The sequence below is a fragment of the Aquarana catesbeiana genome, linkage group LG08, assembly GCF_042186555.1.
Source record: "Aquarana catesbeiana isolate 2022-GZ linkage group LG08, ASM4218655v1, whole genome shotgun sequence".
In the NCBI taxonomy this organism is placed as follows: domain Eukaryota; kingdom Metazoa; phylum Chordata; class Amphibia; order Anura; family Ranidae; genus Aquarana; species Aquarana catesbeiana.
The window spans coordinates 276,566,374-276,593,912 of NC_133331.1; the positions used below are offsets into that span (position 1 = coordinate 276,566,374).

Genomic DNA, 27,539 nt, shown 5'->3' on the forward strand with positions numbered 1-27,539 from the left:
GGGGGACCCCTCTCTTGCCGCCGATAAAAGTGATCTCGCGGCAAATCCGCCACAGAGACCACTATTATCAGAAACCGGACCGCCGGCCGAAGAAGAGGATACTGGGGTTATGGCAGCTAGCTGCTGCCATAACAACGATATTCCTCTTCAATGTTAGGACGTATATCGGCGTGCGGCGGTCCGGAAATGGTTAAAATTGCGTCTACTGGCGACTGGCGACAACTTACGGTACTTAAAAATCTCCAGCGGCGACGCTTTACAATTTTTTACAGGTTACCAGTTTAGAATTACAGAGGAGGTCTAGTGCTAGAATTATTGCTCTCTCTCAAACGATTGCGGCAATACCTCACATGTGTGGTTTGAACATTGTCTATATATGCGGGTGCCACTTACGTAATGTTTTCTTCTGCGTGTGAGCTCACCTCTCCTGCCGTCTATAAATGTGATCCGGTGGTGATTCCGCCACTGGGATCACTTTTATCAAAAAGCTGACTGCCTGAGGAAAAAAAAAGATACTGGGGGGTCATGGCATCTAGCTGCAGCCATAACCCTGGTATTTAACTGTAAAATAATGACGCACATTTACTGTTAGGCGGTCGGCAAGTGGTTAAGAGGTAGTAGAAAGTTTGAGTTTAACCCTTTTGCTGGTAGAGCTGTCTTTGCATGTTAAAACTTCTCATTTTACTCCTGAAGATTAGCAAAAACTCCTAAACATGATATATTTTCTGAAAGCAGAGACCCTAGAGAACAAAATAGTGGTAGTTCCAATTTATGTATGTCATACGATATTAGCGCGACAGTTTATAAAACACAAAACTTCAGTAAAAAATATACTTAAGTTAATTTCAGGGCTCACAAACACAATATGTTACCCAATTTTTTGGTAAAATCTAAAAAAAAAGGTTGCGCCAAGTAAATAGATACCAAACATATCATGACTTAAAAATACGGGCGCCCATGAAATGGCAACAAATTGCAGTATCCTATAATTTTCAGACATGTTAAAAGCTCATACAGGTGGTTGTAAACCCATTCATATACCCAATGAAGTGACTGGCCTCAGGTGAAACACAGAGATGAAACAAATCCTCCTATATAAATTGTACCTGTTTATCTGCACTGTTCTCTTCTCTACATCCGTTCAAAATCCAGAATTTATAAAGCTTGTCTGAGCTGTCAGAAAGTAGGGGGCGGAGAGATAAAATTACACTCTGCAGAGCTCAGTGAGGAGAACTCTGAGAGCTGATTGGAGGGAAGGGACCCCCCCCCCCGCCTTCACACGTAAAAAGTGACCTTGGGACTTTAAATGAGGTGAATGTGATTAGCCAGTCACATGACACAAGTAAATACAGTATCAAAGTTTATTAAAAATTGCCATGCATACTTCAACAACAAAACATTGCCAGACTCCATCTCAAGTCTCCCGGAAGGTGCGGGAGACTCCCACATTTCTGCGGTGGTTCCCGCACACCCGCAAGTGCCTCCCCATCTCCCAGGAATGATCGGTGCGGCGGCTGTCCCTCCTGCTGCGCATCGATCATCACCAGCTTCTCTGTGTACTCCCCCCCCCCCCCCGTGTCCTTCTCTGCCCCCCCTCTTCCCCTGCAACCGGCTCCCCTCCTCTCCTCTCCCGCCAGCTGTGGTGGGAACTAGTTATAGGACACAGTGAGCGAGATCGCTCCTGTGTCCTGTGATTACTGAGCAGAGTAAACTGTGTTTATTCTGCTCAGTTTATGAATGGACAGGAGCCTCTGTCTTCTGTTCATTCATCTTTAGTGCTGAGAAAGGGATTGGGGAATGTGTCCTCAGTCCCTTTGTCTGTCTCAAAGGGGAGATGTCAGGGGTCTGTTTAGACCCCTGACATCTCACCAAAGCCCCCCCAAAAATAAAAAATAAAATATTGTAAAAAAATTTTAAAAAATGAAAAAGTGTAAAAAAAATTAAAAAAGCATTGTGAAAAAAAATAAAATAATAACAAATTAAAATGTAAAAAAGTCAATTATTACAAGTAAAAAAAACTACTGACACCATCCACTGCCACCCACCCCCCACCCACTTCCCCAGAAGCACTGTGAAAAAATATTGAGAAAGTGATTGCGGGGGGGGGGCTGGCGTTGCGGGCGCGAAGCGCCACCCTCCTGAAATTAGTTTTTGCAGGTTGGGATGTCTGCATTACCAAGCCGGTCAGCTGATACATTCAGTGTAAAACAGGACCATTACACTTCATTACACTTATAGCAGTATAAATGTACATAGCAATATGCACAGGCATAAAAAGTGACCCTACGCATTTCGCAAGACCATGCTCGCTTCATCAGGGCTAGATGCGTGTGTATTACATCTGTAAAAAAGTATGAAAAACCAAATAGGTCTCTGCACAATGATGGTATTGTGACAAATGGTCAAGGGGGTCTGCGGCACAAGACCCCATACTTACCAACGGCTAGGTCAGACTACCATATGCTGAATACCCAGAGGCGGCAGCAATAAGTGTCCAGCTCGGGAGCTGAGGAGGCAAGAAAAACCCGGACCCAACAGAGCGCAACTGGGGGGTTGTTAGTGTGGACTTGAAATCTGGGGGACAATGAAAGAAAAGTGAAGGGAATATATAGAATGATGACTGAAGTGTGTGACCCACAAAAGATATTTCAGCGTCCATAGTAAAGGTCAGCAGACATGAGATTGTATATATATATATATATATCAATTAATGCTATACAGCAGAGTAAGTATGGAGTATATAATATAATACAAGGATGTATGCATATGAACCAATCTAGCTCAATGCTGCTCAATGCTGTAATGGACTAGGAAACTTGGGGACAATGAGGACAGAGAAAAAAGTGTAAAACAATCTAAATGAATGGACCCTATGGGGAAAATGTAAATGTGAGAGGATGTATAGCGCACCATACTAGCAGTATGTGCTCAAAAGTGGGGAAAGAAAAATGCCTAATTGCCATCAATCAATGAAGGAATGTGAACTCACCTGTAGATAGTGAAGCTACCACATGTGAAATGGGATGGAAGTATCAGAGAAATCCCAGCCATGACTGACCACCAATTTATACCCCAGAAGGGCCCAGCAAGCTCCGCCCCCAACGTCATGTATGAGTGGCACGGCACACAAGCATGTAATACGCTCACCGCCAGATAGGGGGCACGCAGGCGCGATCACCCCTAGTCGCTGATGCTGCATTCGTGAATGTCACCCGGTGGGTGTGGTTTGCATGGCGTAGATATGCAGTTGGCCCCGCCCATCCAGATTGAGCAGGGGGGGACAGCAGGAGGTATGGAATCCTCCCTTGTGCACATCGCAGCTCCCGAGCCGGACAATGACCAACGCCACCAGCAGGGAGCAGAACCAGAAACCTGAGTCAGTCTATGAACGAAGTGGCCCCTAAGTATTGAACAGAGCAGCTGAAAGGGCTGTTGGATGTTGTGAGTGATATGGCTAGTGGTGGCATCAGACCAAGGTTGGGCTAAATGGGTGTCTTCTACCCGGGTACAATAAGAAAAAGGAAAAATGGTCTGGTGTCATCCGAAAAGCACCTCCATCCCAATATATAAAACAAAATACAAAAAGTCGCCCTGGGACTTTAAATTAGGTGAATGCGATTAGCCAGTCACATGACACAAGTAAATACAGTATCAAAGTTTATTAAAAATTGTCATGCATACATGAACAACAAAACATTGCCAAGCCGGTCAGCTGATACATACAGTGAAAAACAATACCATTACACGTATAGCAGTATAAATGTACATAGCAATATACACAGGCATAAAAAGTGACCCTACGCATTTCACAAGACCATGCTTGCTTCATCAGGGGTACATGCCTGTGTATTACGGCACACAGGAAAAGAGCTGATGCTGTCAATCAAAGGTTATGTGCTGGAGCTGTACAAAAAAGTGACAACCATTCCATCTATAGCTGGCCTTTGCAGCAAGGTACACATGGAAGGGCAATGCACATCACAAACAAACAAAAGATTTCCCAGCACGCTTAACGACCAGCCTGTTTGTTGGAGGTCTTTCCTCTGTCACCACTTTTCTATCGGGGTCAGGAAAACTTGTCAGAAGTGATTCATGCTTATAGCAGAGGAAGGAGGCAGCAGACAGAAATTACACTTAGTGCTCTGGACTGAGACAAGTACACACTATAGAGGGATATGCTTTGTTCATATTTCATGTCTGAGGTTTACAACCACTTTAACTGTGAATAATGGGCTTAGACTCATTGCTCTCACTCCAGCATGCATGGCAATGTGTAATGTGTATTACAAGCAAAGTTTTCATTCGTAGGTACCCCCAGTACGTGTTTTAACATTCATATGTGGGGGTACTCAAATTTTTTTTGAAGGGGGTTTTAAATGCTTGGGTGTAACTATATATATATATATATATATATATATATATATATATATATATATACATATATATGTATGTATATGTATATATTGTTCATGTGACAACACTGAAGAAATGACACTTTGCTACAATGTAAAATAGTGAATGTACAGCTTGTATAACAGTGTAAATTTGCTGTCCCCTCAAGCCATTAATGTCTAAACCGCTGGCAACAAAAGTGAGTACACCTCTAAGTGAAAATGTCCAAATTGGGCCCAAAGTGTCAATATTTTGTGTGGCCACCATTGTATTCCAGCACTGCCTTAACCCTCTTGGGCATGGCGTTCACCAGAGCTTCACAGGTTGCCACTGGAGTCCTCTTCCACTCCTCCATGATAACATGTTCCCACAAAGTTGGGAGCATGAAATTGTCCAAAATCTCCTGGTATGCTGACACCTTAAGAGTTCCCTTCACTGGAACTAAGGGGCCAAGCCCAACCCCTGAAAAACAACCCCACACCATAAACCCTTCCTCCACCAAATGATTTGGACCAATGCACAAAGCAAGGTCCATAAAGACATGGATGAGCGAGTTTGGGGTGGAGGAACTTGACTGGCCTGCACAGAGTCCAGATCTCAACCTGATAGAACACCTTTGAGATGAACTAGAACGGGGACTGCGAGCCAGTCCTTCTCATCCAACATCAGTGCCTGACCTGACAAATGCGCTTCTGGAAGAATGGTCAAACAATCCCATAGTTACACTCCTAAGCAATGTGGACAGCCTTCCCAGAAGAGTTGAAACTGTTATAGCTGCAAAGGGTGGGCCAACTCAATATTGAACCCTACGGACTAAGATCGGGTTGCCATTAAAGTTCATGTGCCTGTAAAGGCAGGCATCCCAATAATTTTGACAATATAGTGTGTATATATATATATATATACAGTATCTCACAAAAGTGAGTACACCCCTCACATTTTTGTAAATATTTTCTTCTATCTTTTCATGTGACAACACTGAAGAAATGACACTTTGCTACAATGTAAAGTAGTGAGTGTACAGCTTGTATAACAGTGTCAATTTGCTGTCCCCTCAAAATAACTCAACACACAGCCATTAATGTCTAAACCGCTGGCAACAAAAGTGAGTACACCCCTAAGTGAAAATGTCCAAATTGGGCCCAATTAGCCATTTTCCCTCCCCGGTGTCATGTGACTCATTAGTGTTACAAAGTCTCAGGTGTGAATGGGGAGCAGGTGTGTTAAATTTGGTGTTATCGCTCTCACTCTTTCATACTGGTCACTGGAAGTTCAACATGGCACCTTATGGCAAAGAACTCTCTGAGGATCTGAAAAAAAGAATTGTTGCTCTACATAAAGCTGGCCTAGGCTATAAGAAGATTGCCAAGACCCTGAAACTGAGCTGCAGCACGGTGGCCAAGACCATAAATCGGTTTAACAGGACAGGTTCCACTCAGAATAGGCTTCGCCATGGTCGAACAAAGAAGTTGAGGTCACATGCTCAGCATCATATCCAGAGGTTGTCTTTCGGAAATAGACGTATGAGTGCTGCCAGCATTGCTGCAGAGGTTGAAGGGGTGGGGGGTCAGCCTGTCGGTGCTCAGACCATACACCACACACTACATCAAATTGGTCTGCATGGCTGTTGTCACAGAAGGAAGCCTCTTCTAAAGATGATGCACAAGAAAGCCTGCAAACAAAGACAAGCAGACTAAGAACATGGATTACTGGAACCATGTCCTGTCGTCTGATGAGACCAAGATAGGCTTATTTGGTTCATAATGGTGTCAAGCGTGTGTGGCGGCAACCAGGGGAGAAGTACAAAGACAAGTGTGTCTTGCCTACAGTCAAGCATGGTGGTGGGAGTGTCATAGTCTGGGGCTGCATGAGTGCTGCCGGCACTAGGGAGCTACAGTTCATTGAGAGAATCATGAATGCCAACATGTACTGTGACATACTGAAGCAGAGCGTGATCCCCTCCCTTCAGAGACTGGGCCGCAGGGCAGTATTCCAACATGATAACGACCTCAAACACACCTCCAAGACAACCACTGCCTTGCTAAAGAAGCTGAGGGTAAAGGTGATGGACTGGCCAAGCATGTCTCCAGACCTAAACCCTATTGAGCATCTGTGAGGCATCCTCAAATGGAAGGTGGAGGAGCTCAAAGTCTCTAACATCCACTAGTTCCGTGATGTCGTCATGGAGGAGTGGAAGTGGACTCCAGTGGCAACCTGTGAAGCTCCAGTGAACACCATGCCCAAAAGGGGTTAAGGCAGTGCTGGAAAACAATTTGGGCCCAATTTGGACATTTTCACTTAGGGGTGTACTCACGTTTGTTGCCAGCGGTTTAAACATTAATGGCTGTGTGTTGAGTTATTTTGCAAGGACAACAAATTTACACTGTTATACAAGCTGTACACTCATGACTTTACATTGTAGCAAAGTGTCATTTCTTCATATTATAATTGTTGTCACAGAATGAAATATTACCCTCTCCCTAATGGCCACAGTGGGGGGAAATTTACTAAAACTAGAGTGGGCAACATCTGGTGCAGCTCTGCAAAGAAACCAATCAGCTTCCAGATTTCATTGACAAAACCTACTTGAAAAAACTGAAGTTAGAAGCTGATTGGCTATCGTACACAGCTGCACCAGATTTTAAATGCTCCAGTTTTAGATTGTAAGCTTTAAGGAGCAGGACCCCCTGATTCCTATTGTATTAAAGGGTATTGTATTTGTACTGTCTACCCTCAAATTGTAAAGCGCTGCGTAAACTGTTGGCAATATATAAGTCCTGTATAATAATAATAATAATAATAATACTATTAATAATAGTAAATCTCCCCTTATGTCCACAACTAGCAGAACCCCTCATTTGGACTACAAAAAAATGGCCACCAACCCTCCTGCATTGAGGTCACTTCTACCTTTCCTAAAATCTTCCTTAGGCTAACAATACCATCAAACCCTCCACATGCTACCCACAATACTACCTGCAACACACCCAGAACAAACAATAGAGAAAAAATGAGTCAACACAATGTCCTTGCTCACAGGAGAGTAGCAGCCATTTTATTGTAGTACAAGTATTCATTCTTTGTTATTTCACAAAGCTAACACGATGGAGTATTTCCTGTAAAGGGGGCTTAAGAATGTTGTTTTTGAATAAACATAATGTAGTGACTGCACATGTATAAATATGCAAATGTTTTAATGATGTTGTCTTAAAGCAGGAGGGTGGGCGGCCATTTTTCTGGAGTGCAAAGAAGGGGACAGGTCTTATCAGTGTGCTAATCCTCATAGTGGGGGTGTGTGAGTGTGAAGAGTCTGTGCCCAGTGAGAAGGAGGTAATATCTTCATATTATGAGAGACGGGGGTCCCAGCACTCTGTGAGGACTGGATGTGGGGGCAATGTCACCTCAACAAATCCTTGTCTTCCCACAAGTCCTCTGATGTGTAGAACATTAGATGGTGAGGTCTTCTGAGGCTGAAGGTGAGCTCTGATGGTGCTGATGGTGAGCTTTGCTGGGGCTGTGTAGAACATTAGATGGGGAGCTCTGCTGGGTCTGATGATGAAATCGGTTGTGGCAGATGACGCTGGGGACATACTTTCCAGAAAACTGCAACTCATGTATTGTACAAATACACCCATAAATGGTGAAGGTAATTGCTGGGGGCCTCTGTGGATAGGAACTAGAACTAAAGTCGGGTTGAGAACATTTCTAGGGCATTTACAAAGCATCTAGAGCCCCCCTGTAATGTGTAAAGGCAGAAAGATTTTTTTAAACTTCCTTCTACCTAGACAACCAGCCGATATATAAAGAAGGGCAAAGACGAGGGTTCAATGCAAGTGTATGTAGAAGTTTCCATAGAATGAGGCTCTGTATCCAGTGAACTAATGAGATTTAAAAAGACAACGTTTGCGCATTTTATTAAAGTTTATCTTTTTTTTTTCTTTGGTAGGTTTTTTTGCTGTAAAAGTTTTTTTATATAACCTTTGCAAGAACAAGAACTGACATACAGAATATTTTGAAGGACCCAATGATCCGTACAAGGATGTCATGATGGAGAACCGTCCGCCCTTCACATCACCGGGTAAGAGGAGACTTTCATTTCTTGTATTGAGGATCCACCTAGATACACACATCTTCCATTTTATGGACATAATATGTCAGGTTCCTATAAGGCAGTGTTTCTCAACTCCAGTCCTCAAGGTACCCCAACAGGTCATGTTTTCAGTCTTCTCATTATTTTGCAAAGGGGATTTGATCAGTTTCACTGCCTTAGTAACTATTACAGCTGTTTCATCTGAGGGAAATCCTGAAAAGATGACCTGGTGGGGCGCTTTGAGGACTGGCGTTTAGAAACACTGTTATAAGGTGTCAGGATGTCACTGTCTATTTCTACATGGAGGACAGGGAGTATATAGAAGGACATGAGGAACTGTAAAAGGACGTCATGACAGAGCTGGCCACACCTTACATGCCTGGGTAAGAGGAGACTTTCATTTCTTGTAAAGGAGAGAAGAGTATTGAGGATCCACCTAGATACACACATCCTCTGATATAAAGACATAGAAACAATGTATTCAGTCAGTGTGTGTGTTTCCTACAGATGGATCCAGTAACAGAAATCCCCCAGAGAGATGTCCCCGTCCTCTGTATTCCCGGGACTCCACACAGGAACATCAGGAGATCCGTCAGGGGGATCAGGTAGATACATTTTAGTCTCCTAAATTTTCCTTGTTTTTCATCATATGTCAGAACTGTTAAAATAATACTAAAATTTGCAGGCCGAAGGTTTGGTCGTTATCAAAGTTGAAGATGAAGAAGAGCCGTACCTGAGGGGTGATGATTCATGTAAAGTGGAGGAAATTCCTCTAGAGATCAGCACAGGTGAGTAATAAACACTAAATCCAGAGAAGAGTCCCAGATTCTCCTTGTTCAGTCACTACAACAATCTCTTCGTCTCCCCCCTCCTCTGTCAGTAGACAGTAATGAGGAGACAGTATGTGCCCAGTGGGGGAGTCAGGAGACATCAGATTCTATTGCAGTGGCCTCCAAACTGCAGCCCATATTCCAGATGTGGCCCTTTGCTTTCCTTTATCCGGCTCTTGGGTAACTATTACCCCCACTGATGCAAGGCAATAATCTTCCCACTGACACCAATGATGGGGCGTTATTCCTCCCACTGATACCAATAAAGGCACTATTCCTCCCACTGACACCAGTAATGCAGGACTATTCCCCCCACTGACACCTGTGAAGAGGCACTATTGATCCCACTGACACCAATGATGTGACACCATTCTTCCCGCAGACATCAATGATGGGGCATTATTCCTTCCATTGACACCAATGATGTGGCACTATTCTTCCCATGGTCTTCATTGATGGGGCATTATTCCTTCCACTGATACCAATGATGGGGCACTATTCTTCCCACCAAAAACCAATGATGGGGCAATATTCTTCCCACTGACACCAGTGATGGGGCACTATTCCTCCCACTGACACCAATGATGGTTATGGGATGTTGCCACCCTCCACAGGGATCCACAGCTCTCCAGGACAGCCTTCCTTCTCTCAGTGATTGAAAACAAAGCAGCACACAGAGTGTCATTGTTGTGGTGGAAGATCTAATTGACATTCGTGTGGGCTGTTGGTGAAATATACCTCTGAACTGGCATCCATTACCTGATTATCGGGGCTAGTTAAATCTTGCTCTGGAGGAGGTGATATCCTTAGAGTGGAGGATTGCTGAGTTTACCATTGTATGTTACTTATCGCCTATATGTCTTAGCATAAGAACACCACTTTGAATATTTATGAACTGTTCATTTATCACAGACTTTATTTAGTTCAGCTCTGCACCATCACTACATACCAAAGATTGAGGACTATTCCTCCCACTGATACCAATCATAGGGGACTATTCCTCCCACTGATACCAATGACAGGGGACTATTCCTCCCACTGATACCAATGATAGGGGACTATTCCCCCCACTGATACCAATGATAGGGGACTATTCCTCCCACTGATACCAATGATAGGGGACTATTCCTCCCACTGATACCAATCATAGGGGACTATTCCTCCCACTGATACCAATGATAGGGGACTATTCCTCCCACTGATACCAATGATAGGGGACTATTCCTCCCACTGATACCAATCATAGGGGACTATTCCTCCCACTGATACCAATCATAGGGGACTATTCCCCCCACTGATACCAATGATAGGGGACTATTCCTCCCACTGATACCAATGATAGGGGACTATTCCTCCCACTGATACCAATCATAGGGGACTATTCCTCCCACTGATACCAATGATAGGGGACTATTCCTCCCACTGATACCAATGATAGGGGACTATTCCTCCCACTGATACCAATCATAGGGGACTATTCCCCCCACTGATACCAATAATAGGGGACTATTCCTCCCACTGATACCAATGATGGGGGACTATTCCTCCCACTGATACCAATGATGGGGGACTATTCCTCCCTCTAGTGGCGGCTGGTGCTCAAAAATTTTTGGGGGGTGCAAACAAACTGAAAAACTGTGAAAAAAAAAAAAAACATCAATTGCCGCCACTGTGCCCATCAATTGCCGCCACTGTGCCCATCAATTGCCGCCACTGTGCCCATCAAACGCAGCCACTGTGCCCATCAATTGCCGCCACTGTGGCATCAAACGCAGCCACTGTGCCCATCAAACTCAGCCACTGTGCCATATCAAATGCTCCCAATGTGCCATCAAATGCTTCCACTGTGCCCATCAAATGCTGCCACTGTGCTATATCAAGTGCTCCCACTGTGTCCATCAAATGCTGCCAGTGTGCCCCCCCACCTGCCTGCCGTCTGCCCGGCAATTACCCTGTCTCTTGGTGGGGCAGCGGTTAACAGCGGCATGCTCCTCGATGTCTTCTCCCGTCCTCTCTTCCCATCCTCTGCTGCAATTGGACGCCTGATAGGCGTCCAATCGCAGCGCCTGTCGTTTCAGCCAATCAGGTGATGGGTAACAGACCGGAGGACCTGATTGGCGGAGAGGCGGTTCAGTGTTAGGAAAGCGAATATTCATTCGCTTTCTTAACACAGCTGAGTGAACTGCAAGCGCCAAGCATGGCGCTCGCTGTTTACCTTTTTTGACGCCTATTAGAGCCTATGGCACTAATCAGGTGCTTCAAAAAAATACCCCGCCGCTGTAAATCAGGGGCCCGACGCCCGAAAAGGGTCTGGGCTCCCGAATAGGGGATGGCAGCGGCGGCCATAGATAGATTCATGCAATGCATGAATCTATCTATTGGTGATAGAGGGGGTGGCAGGAGAGAGGGGGCGGCGCCTGTGCGCCCTTGTGGGTGCACCGCCACTGCCTCCCACTGATACCAATGATAGAGGACTATTCCTCCCACTATTACCAATGATGGAGCACTATTCCTCTAACTGATACCAATGATAGGGGACGATTCCTCCCACTGATACCAATGATGGGGCACTATTCCTCCCACTATTACCAATGATGGAGCACTATTCCTCCAACTGATACCAATGATGGGGCACTATTCCTCCCACTGATACCAGTGACTGGGCACATTACCTCCCACTGATACCAATAATGGGGCAGTATTCCTCCCACTGATACCAATGATGGAGGACTATCCCTCCCACTGACACCTGTGATGAGGCACTCTTGCTTACTCTTGCTGATGTTGGGGCATTTTATACCCCCACTGGCCACGGTTCAGCCCTCCCCCCTAAAGTCTAAAGGACAGTAAACTGACTCTTCATTTAAAAAGTTTGAAGACCCCTGCTATTTTGGATTCTGTCTCTCCTCCTCCCATCATGTCATTGTGTGTTACCAGCCAAGAGACGTGACCAGTCTCCCCCCACACACACTCTCTGGGGTCTCTCATACATCTCAGTACAGGGGGCTTCACTCTCATCTTTATTCACAGACCCCGAAGACACCAGAGCCATTCGGAGAGACATCAGTGCTGAGGAAGGAAAACATGTGAGGATCAAAAAGGAGGAAATTCCTATAGATATCAGCACAGGTGAATAATGGACAACATACACAGAATGTGTTTACCAATTCTCTTGCTCAGAGGATGCTTTTCATTAATGGGTTTGTTTTTTGCATTTGTTTCACTATATTAACCTTGCCAATTCTGTAGTAAGTTGTTAGTGGTTAACATGTATGCATGTAGCATTGGGATCCTTGGTTCGAATCTCAGCCAGGACACCACCTTCATGGCAATCAATCTGACCACATTTGTGTTTCCTACAGATGGATCCAGTACGAGAATTACCCCTGAAAGATGTCCCCGTCCTCTGTACTCCCGAGACTCCACACAGGAACATATCAAGATCCTTCAGGATTGTCAGGTAGTGGGAACCTAATAAATAATACAGTGGAGGGGATTTGCGGAAACAGAAGCAGAGAGAATCAACCTGCTATCCAGTGCTGATGCCAGCTGTTAATTTCTTTAAAACCTTGGGTATCCCAGAGTATGTGGCTCTGCAGAGAGACCCCGCGTGTCGGCAACTTTGAAAGTAAGAATTCTTTTTTTTTTTGGCCACAAGGTCCGCTGCTACAATAAATCTGTGCTCCTCCTAGCTAGGGGGGGTAAGCTTTATACTTTAACAATGCCAGCAATTATCCATCAAGTGATCTTAAAGTAGAACTATAAGCAAAACTTTTTTTTTTTTTTCATTTTGGATAGAATAAGGGAGGGTTATAACCCCTGTCAGATTTGTTTCTGCCATCTGTGTCCCATTGCGGAGATTTCCCTTCACTTCCTATCCCATAGCCAAACAGGAAGTGAGAGGAAATCCCTGAAATTAAAAGAATTTCTTGGGGACCCCCAGGTCACCAGAACTAGTGTCCCCATTGAAAGATTTCCCCTCTATTACTTTTCTGGGGACAACCCAAAATTTTGAATTTTCTTTTACTTTCAATGATAATGGTAAACAAGACAAATAGAGAGGGTGAATACCTTTAATGGGGGCACAGACAGCAATAAAAACTGATAAGTGTTCTAATCCCTCTCCACTCTATCCAAAAGTTAAAAAAAAAAAGTTTTAGCTTTAGTAATATTTTACGTTGGCCATACACGCTAAGATTTCTCAAGAGAAAAATCACTTGATTCCCCATCCATGCTAAACGTTCACCATGCAGCGTGGCTGGAAAATCTGCAATGCCAGCTATTGTATGCTGACAGTCGGCACCCACCAGAATACTCGAACCATGCCTGCATTTAATTGGAAGCAGGCACTTTCCACCTAGTTCCTTTGAGAAAAGTCAATTAAAAAATCTACTTTTTTTGAGCTGGGTGGTGCCAACAGGGCCAACAATGGATTCGACATTTTGTGGCATGTAGAGGACAAAGTTGCCTAAATGTAGCCCATTGAATTAGCAGATCCAAGTAGGGGGCAAAATGATTCCTGCTATCATCACCAAGGATTGTAGACACTAGTGTACATACTCCAGGTCTTTTAATATATGTGGATAGCTTACAGAATCAGATACAGTGCCTTGAAAAAGTATTCATACCCCTTGAAATTTTCCACATTTTGTTATGTTACACCTAAAAATGTTAATGTATTTTATTGGGATTTTATGTGATAGACCAACACAAAGTGGCACATAATTGTGAAGTGGTAGGAAAATCCTAAATGGTTTGCAAAAATTTTTACAAATAAATATGTGAAAAGTGTGGCATGCATTTGTATTCAGCTCCCTTTACTCTGATACCCCTAACTAAAATCTAGTGGGACAAATTGCTTTCACAAGTCACCTAATTAGTAAATAGAGTCTACTTGTGTGTAATTTAATCCCAGTATAAATACAGCTCAGAGGTTTGTTAGAGAACCTTAGTGAACAAACAGCATCATGAAGGCCAAGGAACACACCAGACAGGTCAGGGATAAAGTTGTGGAGAAGTTTAAAGCAGGGTTAGGTTCTAAAAAAATTTAGCCAACTTTGAACATCTCACGAGGCACTGCTCAATCCATCATCTGAAAATAGAAAAAGTATGATACAACTGCAAACCTAGCAAGACATGGCCGTCCACCTAAACTGACAGGCCGGGCAAGGAGAACATTCATCAGAGAAGCAGCCAAGAGATCCATGGTAACTCTGGAGGAGCTGCAGAGATCCACAGCTCAGGTGGGAGAATCTGTCCACAGGACAACTATTAGTTGTGCTCTCCACAAATCTGGCCTTTATGGAAGAGTGACAAGAAGATAGCCATTGTTGAAAGAAAGTCATAAGAAGTCCTGTTTGCAGTCTGCGAGAACCCATGTGGGGGACACAGCAAACATGTGGAAGAAGGTGCTCTGGTCAGATGAGATTAAAATGTTTGGCCTAAAAGCAAAGCACTATGGGGATTATTTACGAAAGGCAAATCCACTTTGAACTGCAAGTGCACTTGGAAGAGCAGTCGCTCTAAATCTAAGGGGTAGATCTGAAATGAGTGGAAGCTCTGCTGATTTTATCCTCCAATCATGTGCAAGCTAAAATGCTGTTTTTTATTTTCCTTGCATGTCCCCCTCGGATCTACAGCCACTTTACTTCCAAGTGCACTTGCAGTGCAAAGTGGATTTTCCTTTAGTAAATAACCCCCTATGTGTGACAGAAAACCAACACTGCACATCACCCTGAACACACCATCCCCACCATAAAACATGGTGGCAGCATCATGTTGTGGGGATGCCTTTCTTCAGCAGGGACAGGGAAGCTGGTCAGAGTTGATGGTGGAGCCAAATACAGGGCAATCTTAGAAGAAAACATGTTAGAGTCTGCAAAAGACTTGAGACTGGGGCGGAGGTTCACCTTTCGGCAGTACAGTGGGGCTTATTTACAAACTTGGAAGTGCAGTCACTGTAGATCTGAGGGGGACATACAAGGAAAATAAAAAAACAGCATTTTTGCTTGTACATAATTGGATGATAAAATCTGCAGAGCTTCCCCTCAGATCTAAAGCGACTGCACTTCCAAGTGCTTTTGCAGTGCACTTGTAGTGCAAAGTGGATTTGCCTTTAGTAAATCAACCCCAATGACCCTAAACATACAGCCAGAGCTACAATGGAATGGTTTAGATCAAAGCATATTCATATGTTGGAATGGCCCAGTCACAGTCCAGACCTAAATCCAATTGAGAATCTGTGGCAAGACTTGAAAATTGCTGTTCACAGACGCTCTCCATCCAATCTGACAGAGCTTGAGCTATTTTGCACTCTCTAAATGTGCAAAGCTGGTAGAGACATCCCCAAAAAGACTTGCAGCTGTAGTTACAGTGAAAGGAGGATCTACAAAGTATTGACCCCGGGGGGGCTGAATACAAATGTACACCACACTTTTCACATATTTATTTGTAAAAAAAATTGAAAACCGATTATCACTTTCCTTCCACTTCACAATTGTGTGCCATTTTGTGTTGGTCTATCCACAAAAATCCAAATAAAATACATTTAAGTTTTTGTTTGTAACATGACAAAATGTGGAAAATTTCAAGGGGTATGAATACTTTTTCAAGGCACTGTAACTTAAATAGTTGGATGACAACGTATTCCCATTTTAGTTTTTAGTGTTTACCATTGCAATTGTTTTTCCTTATTTAGGATCAAAGGTTGATTAATGTGGCAGTAAAAGAGAAAGCAGAAGAGCCAAATACGAGAGGTGATCAGCCATGTCAGAAGGAGGAAGAAAGTCCTCCGGAGATAGGTACAGGTAAGTAATAACTCAGAGAAGAGCCCCAGATTCTCCTTGTTCAGTCACTACAACAATCTCTTCTTCTCCCCCCTCCTCTGTCAGTAGACAGTAATGGGGGGACAGTATGTGCCCAGTGGGGGAGTCAGGAGACATCAGCCTAACACTTAGGGGAACTTATAAGTTGCCATGGAAAACTTTGTAAGCTCTTTCATAAGCAAATTCTTATATTAGGATAAAGACAACACTATCATTCGCCATATATATACAGTTATAAATACACCAATGACCTCAGTACTAATTGTACAAAGCGATTTATAACTTCCATGTGAATAAAGTGTTCCAGGCATAAATCAATTCAAAGAAGAAACTCGCTCTCTCCTCCGTGTCCCTAGTGTATACACCGCACTCACCAGATGTTGTTGACTTCTTAATATAAAAGAAGTCAAACTGCACTTTCCAGGTAGTGTGTCATGTGTTATATCCCCTGTCTGGTTATTAGTGGTCCCTGGTCCCTTGAAAGGGTAAGTTCACCTTTTGTAACATGTTACATTACTTCCATATTCAGAAAGCAACATGTTACAAATCCACCGGCCCCCGCACCTCTGCGACTCTCCGATCTCACAGGCGGCGGGGGATCTTCTCCCCCTGCTCTCTGCCAGAATTTGCTCCGCCCGCCCGGCTGAGTCACTCATTCACAGAGTTCTGTGAATTGAAAACTACAAGATCCGAATTGAAAACTACAAGATCCGCCAGCCTTTGCAGTTGTAGTCCTCAATGAACTGCAACGGCGCTGTGGTAGTTCATTGATGCTTCCTGTTAATGTGTAACTGCTTGGCAGAACAATGTACAGCCAAACAGCTTTGGCTGTACTTCTGTGGATCACAGGAGTGCAGTTTGTTCTGCACTCCTATGACCCGTTTTCAGCAAACAGCGGGCTGAAGCCTGCTGTTGGCTGACGTCACAAACCCAGTCCAGGCTGGGGCAAGAGCACAATAAGAAAGTTGGGATCCACCCACAACTCTGTACTGGCACCTGGCTCAGTCTTTCAGCGAGCCGATCAGAGCCTGAGCCAGCTGATCCCGCCCCCTCCAGTGAGTGTGGGGGGGGGGAGGAGAGTAGAGAACTGGTGACTAACAGCCACCAGCCCTCTGCTCATGGAGCTCTGAGAACCGAGCGATCAGCGGTGTTTGATCGCTTGTTTCTTGGTCTTAGAGCCGGCGGGGGACAGATGCGGCATCAGACCAGTAAGTATGGTTTTGAAAAACAAAACAAAAACCAAACTTATCTTTTAAGCACAGGTGCTTTATAATATTATATTTGTAAGCTCTTTGTATGAGTTGCAAACTATAATTATAGAGGATGTAATACAGAACTTCTCCCTCTTATATGCCTGGAACGTTCCTTATTCCTGTATTTTTTCCTCTGCCCTCAGATGGACAATACAGAAGGTTTGGCACAAAGCAGCGTCCTGTTATTTCTCCTAATGGTGAAGTTGATGATGCTGCCACATTCGATCCTTCAGCTGAAAACCTCATTACCCTAAATCTCCATCCAACAGCACACATCACTCATAAACTCTTGTCTTCTCAGCCTGGAGAACATGTTTTAGAGAGAACAAAGCTTACAGAACACCAGAGAATTCACACAGCCAAGAAGCTATTTTCATGTTCTGAATGCGGAAAATGTTTTACGCGAAAGTCATCACTCATCACACATGAAAGACTTCACACAGGGGAGAAGCCATATTCCTGTTCTAAATGTGGAAAATGCTTTACTACCAGATCGCACCTCATTAACCACGAGACAGCTCATATGGCTGAGAAACCTTTTTCCTGTTCTGAGTGTGGGAGGTGTTTTTCCCGCAAGGGGATTCTCATCTCCCACCAGAGGTCACATACAGGGGAGAAGCCATATTCATGTCTGGAGTGTGGGAGATGTTCTTCTTCAAAAGATCAACTTATCAGACACCAGACTCGTCACACAGGGGAACGACCTTTTTCATGTTTAGAATGTGGGAAATGTTTCAGACAGAAGTCAGATTTTGCCAAACACAAGAGGGCACACACGACTGAGAAACCCTTTTCCTGTTCAGAGTGTGGGAAAAGGTACTCTTGGAAAAACCAGCTTATTAGACACCAGAGGGGCCACACAGGGGAAAAGCCATTTTCCTGCAGGGATTGTGGCAAATGTTTTTTAGAAAGGTGGCTTCTGGTTAACCACGAAAAAGCTCACAGGTCTGAAAAACCCTTCCCCTGTTCTGAATGTGGGGAATGTTTTTCCCGGAGAGGACACCTCATCTCGCACCTGAGGTCCCACACAGGGGAGAAGCCTTATTCATGTTCTGAATGTGGCAAATGTTTCAGCGGACGGCCTAATCTTGTTGCACACCAGAGAATTCACACCGGCGACCGCCCATTTTTGTGCACTGAATGCGGCAAATGTTTTTCTGATAAATCAAACCTTGCTGCCCATCAGAGAATTCACACTGGTGATCGCATCTACTCCTGTTGTGAGTGTGGGAGAGGATTCACTCAAAGGTCAAATCTGGTTAGACATGAGAGGGTCCACACCGGCGTTCAACCGTTTTCCTGCTCTGAATGTGGGAGAAAGTTCTCAAGGAAATCTTCCCTTATTTCACATCTTAGCTCCCACAGGAGAAAAGAGGTGGAAGAGATTGAAGCCAAGTAAGTTTTACTGTAGACGCAAGATGGTGGTCAGATGTTAAAAAGACACCAAAGAAAAATTCAACCAAGCGTGCATGTTTATGTTATAGTGGAAAAAAACAGGTAGCCACTTTTAGATACTTTTGGGGACAACTTATCTTAGTGGAAACAGTAGCAGTCCTCTACCTTTGATCTGGCAGCCAGGGGCAGTGGCTTCAACCCATAGACTTGACTGTTGCCCAATCATTTCTGTGGTCAGCTCTGTACTGGGAGCAAAAAACAAAATTTAATGCTATTGTAGAGCTGGCACCATAATAGTTCCATATATTATACAAAGGTGCTACAACCCAAATATCAAAGGAAATTCCTCCAAGTAAGACGAGTACATGATCCACAGTCGCACCTGTCACGTACCTTGAAGGTGAGCCTGACGTGCAGAGGGAGACCTCTTGTACGGCTCTGGTTTCGGGATTACTGGAGTGGAAACAGTGACCCTCGGAGCACTGTGGGGTAGGAGAGCCTGCAGGTTCCGCTTGACTGAAGATGGAGTCCGCTTGGCGGAGACAGGAACAGGCTTGATTGCTGCGGATGCAGGAACACTGAGAAGTAGCAGGCAGGTGCACACAGATGCAGGACTTGTAGGTAGATGCACACAGATGCAGGACTTGTAGGCAGATGCAGGACTTGTAGGCAGATGCACACAGATGCAGGACTTGTAGGCAGATGCACACAGATGCAGGGCTGCAGGCAGGAGCAGGGTCAGACAAGCCAGGTCACAGCAGCGGATCAATCAGACAGAAGCAGCAGGCAGAGAATGGGCAAAGTCCAAGCAGGATCGGCAACAGATCAAACAAACAGGAACACAGAACAGGTCAAAGGCAAGCCAAGGGGTCAGGACTGGAGATAGCAGCGAGGTCAGGAGAATCCGGGTAACACTGGAGCAGATGCAGGTTCAGGATCGGGTACAGGATGAGCTCTACAGATCAGACAGCAAGGATACATTCTAAAGAGGCCCCTTTTAAGGATCACTGGGCGCCAAAGCTGTGTTACTGTGCGCGTGTCCGCGATGTGCGCATGCACACTGGCGCACGTCTATTCACTGCTGAATGCCTATGGACTGGAACAGATCCCAATGGACCCATGCGCCCGCAGCCAGTTGCAGAGCCATGCGCAGTATGTCCATGACAGCACCACTGCTGTCAAAGTATCCAAGTAAACGATCTGCAGCTCTGTATTATGCTCATAAAATCTTGTCTTTATTAATAACGCCACAGAACACAAAACCTTAATACAGCAAGTTGACGTGTTTCAGCCTAGATGGCCTTAGTCATAACCGACTAAGGCCATCTAGGCTGAAACGCGTCAACTTGCTGTATTACGGCTTTGTGTTCTGTGGAGTTATTAATAAAGACTTTATGAGCATAATACTGAGCTGTGGATCATTTACCTGAATACCATGTTTCTATCATTCTTATGATAGCTTGACTCTCTCAGATTGCTGCTAGCGCTTCTGAAGTTCCTCTCTCAATAGTGGCTTGCTGAAAGACCTAGGCACCCTTTACAATGCTCTGACCTGGTTGGTCAAGCACTGAACATTTTAGCTTGCATTTGAGGTGTGCCTAATCTCTTCATACCCAGTAGTTAAAGTGATTGTAAAGGATCATTTTTTATTTTTTAAAAATAACAAACATCATACTTACCTCCACTGTGCAGCTCGTTTTGCACAGAGTGGCCCCGAACATCCTCTTCTGGGGCTCCCCGGTGGCTCTCGCAGCTCCTCCCCACATCAGATAACCCCCTAAGCGCTCTCCCGAGGGGGCTACCTTGCTGGCATGCTCCTGAGTCCAGCATTTGCATCCACAAACTCAGCCCCACCCCCTGGCGCCCGCATCATTAGATTTGATTGACAGCAGCGGGAGCCAATGGCTGCACTGCTATCAATCTATCCAATCAAGAGCCGGGACCCCGTGGAGAGAGGGACAGCGCATCCCCGCCGAGGAGATGAAGGGGTTCAGGTGAGTAAAACGGGGGGGCTGGGGGGCCAGTGACTGCCAAGTGTTTTTTCACCTTAATGTATAGGATGCATTAGGTGAAAAAACATGAAGGTTTACAACCCCTTCAAAGTTGTAAGGGTACTTTAGCTCATAAAATGAAAGACTGTTGCTTATTATAGTGCCTTCCCCATAACACTACCATTCATTTAAATTATTCCCTTAGCTGGCCGGGTTTACATTATACTAAAACTCCAGCTGAAAGATTTTATTTTCTTCGTTTTGTTGTGGTATGTGGCCCTATAGGAGAATTTCCTCTCATTTCCTGTCCTGGTGACCAGCTAAAAAATAAAGGGGAGTCTCCACTAAAGAGATACAGACTAACAGACTTCTACATATTAGCACTTTTTTTTTATTGCTGTCTGTGTCCCCATTGGAGACTCCTACTTGCTGTTCCTATCTCATCTTAAGCAACCCATACATTTTTTTTTTTGTTCAACCAGTGGGTTGAAAGAAAAAAAATACAAAATCTGATTCCCCTATCCACACATGCAAGGTAGATGGGGGAATCCCTCCTGCTGTGCTATTGTATTCTGCCAGAGGAGAGCCTTCCCCACTGCCAGAACGCAATGATCAGTGTTGCTGGCTATAGCTGGTAGCACTGATTGGTTGTATACAAGTCAATCAATAGTTTGACTTCTGTATAACCAGAGTGCCTATACATGGATTAAAATTCAGCTAGTCCCTGCTGAACTGGCCAAATTTCGACCAATGTTTGGCCAGCTTTACTCTGCTCTTGACATATTTCAGCTACAACTACAATAAGATATATACACTATATTACCAAAAGTATTGGGACACCTGTCTTTATACGCACATGAACTTTAATGACATCCCAGTATTAGTCCGTGAGATTCACTATTGAGTTGGTCCACCCTTTGCAGCTATAACAGCTTCAACTCTTCTGCGAAGGCTGTCCACAGGGTATAGGAGTGTGTCTATGGGAATGTTTGACCATTCGTCCAGAAGTGCATTTGTGAGGTCAGGCATTGATGTTGGACGAGAGGGTCTCTGCTCTAATTCATCCCAAAGGTGTTCTATCAGGTTGAGGTCAGGACTCTGTGGCAGGTTAGTCAAGTTCCTCCACCCCAAACTCGCTCATCCATGTCTTTATGGACCTTGCTTTGTGCACTGGTCCAAATCATTTGGTGGAGGGGGGATTATGGTGTGGGGTTGTTTTTCAGGGGTTGGGCTTGGTCCCTTAGTTCCAGTGAAGGGAACTCTTAAGCCGTCAACATACCAAGACATTTTGGACAATTACATGCTCCCAACTTTGTGGGAACAGTTTGGGGATGGCTCCTTCCTGTTCGAACATGACTTTGCACAAGTGCACAAAGCAAGGTCCATAAAGACACGGATGAGCGAGTTTTTGGGTGGAGGAACTTGTCTGGCCTGCACAGAGTCTTGACCTCAACCCAATAGAACACCTTTGGGATGAATTAGAGCGTAGACTGCGAGCCAGACCTTCTGAAGGTGGACAGCCAGCCAAAACACTGAAGATGGGTTATGGATGGGTCTTTCAGCATGACAGTGACCCAAAACATACCACCAAGGCAACAACGGAGTGGCTCAAGAAGAAGCACATTAAGGTCATGAAGTGGCCTATTCAGTTTCCGGGCCTTAGTACTATAGAAAATTTATGGAGGGAGCTGAAACTTTGAGTTGCCAAGCGACAGCTAAGACATTTAAGGATTTAGAGAAGATCTGTAAAGAAGAGTGGAGCAAAATCCCTCCTGAGATGTGTGCAAACCTGGTAACCAACTACAAGAAACGTCTAACCTCTGTGCTTGCCAACAAGGATTTCTCCACCAAGTACTAAGTCATGTTTTGCTTGGGGACCAAATACTTATTTTACTCACTGAACTCAATTTATAACATTTGTATCATGTGTTTTTTCTGGATTTCTGGTTCATTTAAAATACACCTATGATAAAAAAATTATAGACTCTTCATTTCTTTGTAAGTGGGCAAACTTACAAAATCTGCAGGGGATCAAATAATTATTTTCCCCACTGTATACTATAGTTTGTAGACGCTATAACTTTTTCGCAAACCAATCAATATACATTTTTTTGGGGATTTTTTTTGTAACTAAAAATATGAAGCAGAATACATATTGGCCTAAATTTATGAAGAAATTTGATTTTTTTTTGGATATGTTTTATAGCAGAAAGTAAAAAATATATATTTTTTTGCTACATTTTCAGTCTTTTTTTGTTCATAGCGCAAAAAATATAAAAACAAAGTGGTGATCAAATACCACTAAAAGAAAGCTCTATTTGTGGGGAAAAAAACTTAAATTTTATTTGGGTACAGTGTCACATCACCGCGCAATTGTTAGTTAAATTAACGCAGTGCCGTATAGCAAAATATGGCCTGGTCATAAAGGGGGGGGGGGGTAAATCTTCCAGAGGGAAAGTGGTTGAAAAGATAGGTCCATAAGGTGACATGCACACTTACAAACATGCACATTTTTCAAAGTGGCTGATTTCCTGGAGGTCAGCTTTAAGCAGTCTCTTTTTATAACTGGAATGTCATGAATGTTTGTATTTGCCAAATCACCATTAAATTGTACAGAAAAACAGTCCTGTCAGGTCAGCCATGGACCTTCATAGCGGTTAAGGATTCTGTAAAAAAGGAAACTGTATATGTGTGATTTATTTTCATTTTTCATATTGTCGGCATTGCTTTATTTTATACTGAATAACTGGCCGTTAAACATTGAAAAACACTATAAAAAATACTGAAAAATTAAAAATAAAAAGTGTTTTGAGTCTCCTTTCACACAATGCTTTTGATATATATTGTCTGAATTATTCATAAGAGATTACCACCATTACCACCGGTGGCCCAGTGCTCTTTGTTCTTCATAATTATTTTTTTTACAGCTATGTGATGAAATGGGTGGCCAACCTAAACAATAATTTAGACCAGGGGGTCTCCTAATTTTCTAAACAAAGGGCCAGTTATTTGTCCTTAAGACTTTAGGGGCGCTGGACTGTGGCCAGCGGGAGTGGAAATGTTCTTGGCATCAGTGGGAGTAAACATCACATTTTCTATTAGGTGGAGGAACAGTGCCTCATCGTTGGTATCATTGGGAGAAATAGTGCCCTGTCGTTGGTATCATTTGGAGAAATAGTGCCCTGTCGTTGGTATCATTGGGAGAAATAGTGCCCAGTCATTGGTATCATTGGGAGGAATAGTGCCCGGTCGTTGGTATCATTGGGAGGAACAGTGCCTCATCGTTGGTATCATTGGGAGGAATAGTGCCCTGTCATTGGTATCATTGGGAGGAATAGTGCCCCGTCGTTGGTATCATTGGAAGGAATAGTGCCCAGTCATTGGTATCATTGGGAGGAATAGTGCCCCGTCGTTGGTATCATTGGAAGGAATAGTGCCCCGTCGTTGGTATCATTGGGAGGAATAGTGCCCCGTCGTTGGTATCATTGGAAGGAATAGTGCCCAGTCATTGGTATCATTGGGAGGAATAGTGCCCCGTCGTTGGTATCATTGGAAGGAATAGTGCCCCGTCGTTGGTATCATTGGGAGTAATAGTGCCCCGTCGCTGGTATGATTGGGAGGAATAGTGCCCAGTCATTGGTATCAATGGGAGGAATAGTGCCCCGTCGTTGGTATCATTGGGAGGAATAGTGCCCCCTCGTTGGTATCATTGGGAGGAATAGTGCCCCGTCGTTGGTATCATTGTGAGGAATAGGGCCCAGTCGTTGGTATCATTGGGAGGAATAGTGCCCCGTCATTGGTATCATTGGGAGGAATAGTGCCCCGTCGTTGGTATCATTGGGAGGAATAGTGCCCAGTTGTTGGTATCATTGGGAGGAATAGTGCCCCGTCGTTGGTATCATTGGGAGGAATAGTGCCCAGTCCTTGGTATCATTGGGAGGAATAGTGCCCCGTCGTTGGTATCATTGGGAGGAATAGTGCCCCGTCGTTGGTATCATTGGGAGGAATAGTGCCCAGTCATTGGTATCGTTGGGAGGAATAGTGCCCCGTTGTTGGTATCATTGGGAGGAATAGTGCCCCGTCGTTGGTATCATTGGGAGGAATAGTGGCCCCTCGTTGGTATCATTGGGAGGAATAGTGCCCCGTCGTTGGTATCATTGGGAGGAATAGTGGCCCCTCGTTGGTATCATTGGGAGCAACAGTGTCCCATTGTTGGTATCATTGGGAGGAATAGTGCCCCACTGTTGGTATCACTGGGAGGAATAGTGCTCTATTGTTGGTGCCAGTGGGAGAAATGGTGCCCCATTGTTGATGTCATTTGGCAGAATAGAGTCTCGTATCAGTGGAGCTGCAAGGGCCGGATAAAGGCAAGCAAAATTTGAAGACCACTGATTTAGACTCCAAGATGTGGTTGCAAATATGGTGTACAACCAAATTCTGCACCCAAAACACAAATGCCTGAGGAACAAAATACTTTGTATTACTTTATTCTACATACCCACTAGGTTGGCACATAGAATACCAGAAGGTTCCTCTAATTCAGTGGTCTCCAAAATGCAGCCCTTTGCTTGGTTTTATCTGGCCCTTAAATTAATATTTCATCCTCTGACATCAACAGTGGGACATAATTCTCCCCACTGACACCAAAGATGGGGCATAGTTCCTCCCAATGACACCAACAATGGGGCACAGTTCCTCCCAATGACACCAACAATGGGGCACAGTTCCTCCCAATGACAGCAACGATGGAGCACAGTTCCTGCTAGTGACACCAACATTTGGACATGATTCTTCTTATTCAAGGACACGATTGGGACAATTCCTCTCACTGACACCAAAGATGGGGCATTGTTTAATCCCATTGATGCCAGGGCATTTTCCACTTCCAGTGGCCACAGTCCGGTCCCCTAAAATCTGAAGGACAGTAAACTGGCCCTTTGTTTAGAAAGTTCTCCTGCTCTAATTGCTTCCAGGACTGTCCATTGCAAGACACCTGTTTTCATACCTGGTGGTCCTGCCCGATCGCCTAAGACTTATGGAGAAAAGTCTACATCAGGGGTAGGCAAACTTTGAGAGGTAGAAGTCTACTTGAACAACATGAAAGAGATCAAAGATCACCGGGGATCGGTGCCCTTTTTGTTTTTAAGGAAATAACTAGCAAGGCCTAACTAAATAGTAGGGAATAAATAATAAAAAAACAAATGTCACTGTAAAAATATGGATTTTGCCTACTAAATTACCTTTATATGTTATTCTTCTTTTTTACTTGAATTCTCTCATTGTACCACAATTTAATCCTACTAAAAAAAGTTTGTAAACAAAAACGTGCACAGGGTCAGTCAGCAGACCAGTGGACAGCGTTTATGTGGGCAGTAGACAGTGTGTGTGAACAGTGCCAGTAAAGCAGTGGACGTGTCAGTAGAAAAGTGTAAGGTGTCATTAAAGCAGCGGACGGTGTCAGTCAATAAATAGTGGATGGTGCCAGTCAGTACAGCAGTGGGTGGTGCCAGTCAGTATTGCAGTGAACTTTTTTTATTTTTGTTATTTATTTATTTATTTTTATTATTATTTTTTTTTTTTTATTGTTAACAATTTTTCTAGCAGCCCCATTGGGGGGGCTTTGGTGAAATATCAGGGGTCTAAACAGACCCCTAATGTTTCACTTTTGAGAAAAGCTTTGAACACAATCCTCAATCGCTATCTCTGCAGCCTCAGCTGCACAGAATGAATGAACACGAATAGCTCTGTATAGCCCTTCCTTTTCAATCACAAACTAAATCATAGTCAACACTGTTAACTATGCTTCATTTATGAATGAACACAGTGAGTAATCGGTAACGTCATTCACTGTGTTCATTCGGAAAAGGAAGGGGCAGGTCAATTACATATTTATTGACCCCTTCCCCTGCTCTCCATTCTGAAAGGATCCCTGCAGCAGCCAGCGGGAGAGGAGTGGAGGGGAAGCCAGCGGTGCTGTGGGGGGACCAGGGAATGCACACAGGGCCAGGACAGCTGAAGGAGGGGAACCTGGACAGGAGGGCACTGGAACTGATCTCCTGTATTTTCCTCCTGCAGCTGCCGCATGCCAGCGGTAGGGAAAGGAGGAGAATCAGGCTTTCAGCGGCTGGAGGAGGAAAGTATAGGGATCAGTTTCAGCAAATGCCACCGCCGCTGCTGTCCAGGTTCCGGGGGGGTTGGCAAGAAGGGACATGATCTACTCGTCACCTCACCTAACGGCGATTGACGGGTAGATCGTGATCAGTGGGTTGCCAACCCCCCACTCTATATTCTGTTCTTGGTCCCATACAATACCACCTATCCACTATGGGTGCCAGCACACTCTTGGCTTATCCACACCGATTTTCACATGCATAAAATAATTCCAAACCTCCACTCCGATATCCTCAACAATAAGCTCCACCCATTGGAGCTTAGTTGGGGCAGATTTACTCACCCGTGATACTTATTTACTTATTCTATGCCGAACTAAAAATGGCTAGTATTTGTTGGACCAAGATCTCAGGGCTGGGCTCAGCCCTTCCTTCTCTGAGCTGGCCGCTCAGCTGTCGGCTAATTGCCAGCTCCTATCTCTCCACAGTTACTCAGCTGTTGATGATATCCTGCTCGTCAGTCCTGCCTACTTAATCCGTCCAGCCCAGAGGATCTCTGCCTTTGCCTTAGTCAACACCACAGACGCTCTCCTGCATTCCTGTTAAAAGACTTTCTTGGCTGACACCCCTTCTGGCTCCAGATCCTGCTTGCTG

At 44.4% G+C, this 27,539-nt stretch overlaps 1 protein-coding gene across 1 annotated transcript; it reads left to right on the forward strand.

Annotated features, from left to right (window-relative positions):
• Positions 1–7,659: 7,659 nt before the first annotated feature.
• Positions 7,660–20,029, forward strand: LOC141106519 (uncharacterized). The gene is made up of 8 exons (XM_073597351.1): positions 7,660–7,868; positions 8,339–8,470; positions 8,990–9,087; positions 9,168–9,270; positions 12,343–12,441; positions 12,675–12,772; positions 16,010–16,118; positions 17,533–20,029. The coding sequence occupies exons 2-8, from the start codon at positions 8,437–8,439 to the stop codon at positions 18,786–18,788; spliced, it is 1,797 nt and encodes a 598-aa protein (XP_073453452.1). The 5' UTR covers positions 7,660–7,868; positions 8,339–8,436; the 3' UTR covers positions 18,789–20,029.
• The last annotated feature ends 7,510 nt before the right edge of the window (positions 20,030–27,539 follow it).

Excerpts from the sequence above, each read along its gene's own strand:
- LOC141106519 (XM_073597351.1), top strand. The coding sequence starts at position 8,437 with ATGATGGAGAACCGTCCGCCCTTCACATCACCGG. Across the intron at positions 9,088-9,167 it reads AGATCCGTCAGGGGGATCAG|GCCGAAGGTTTGGTCGTTAT; the intron begins GTAGATACATTT and ends TAAAATTTGCAG. Across the intron at positions 12,773-16,009 it reads AGATCCTTCAGGATTGTCAG|GATCAAAGGTTGATTAATGT; the intron begins GTAGTGGGAACC and ends TTCCTTATTTAG.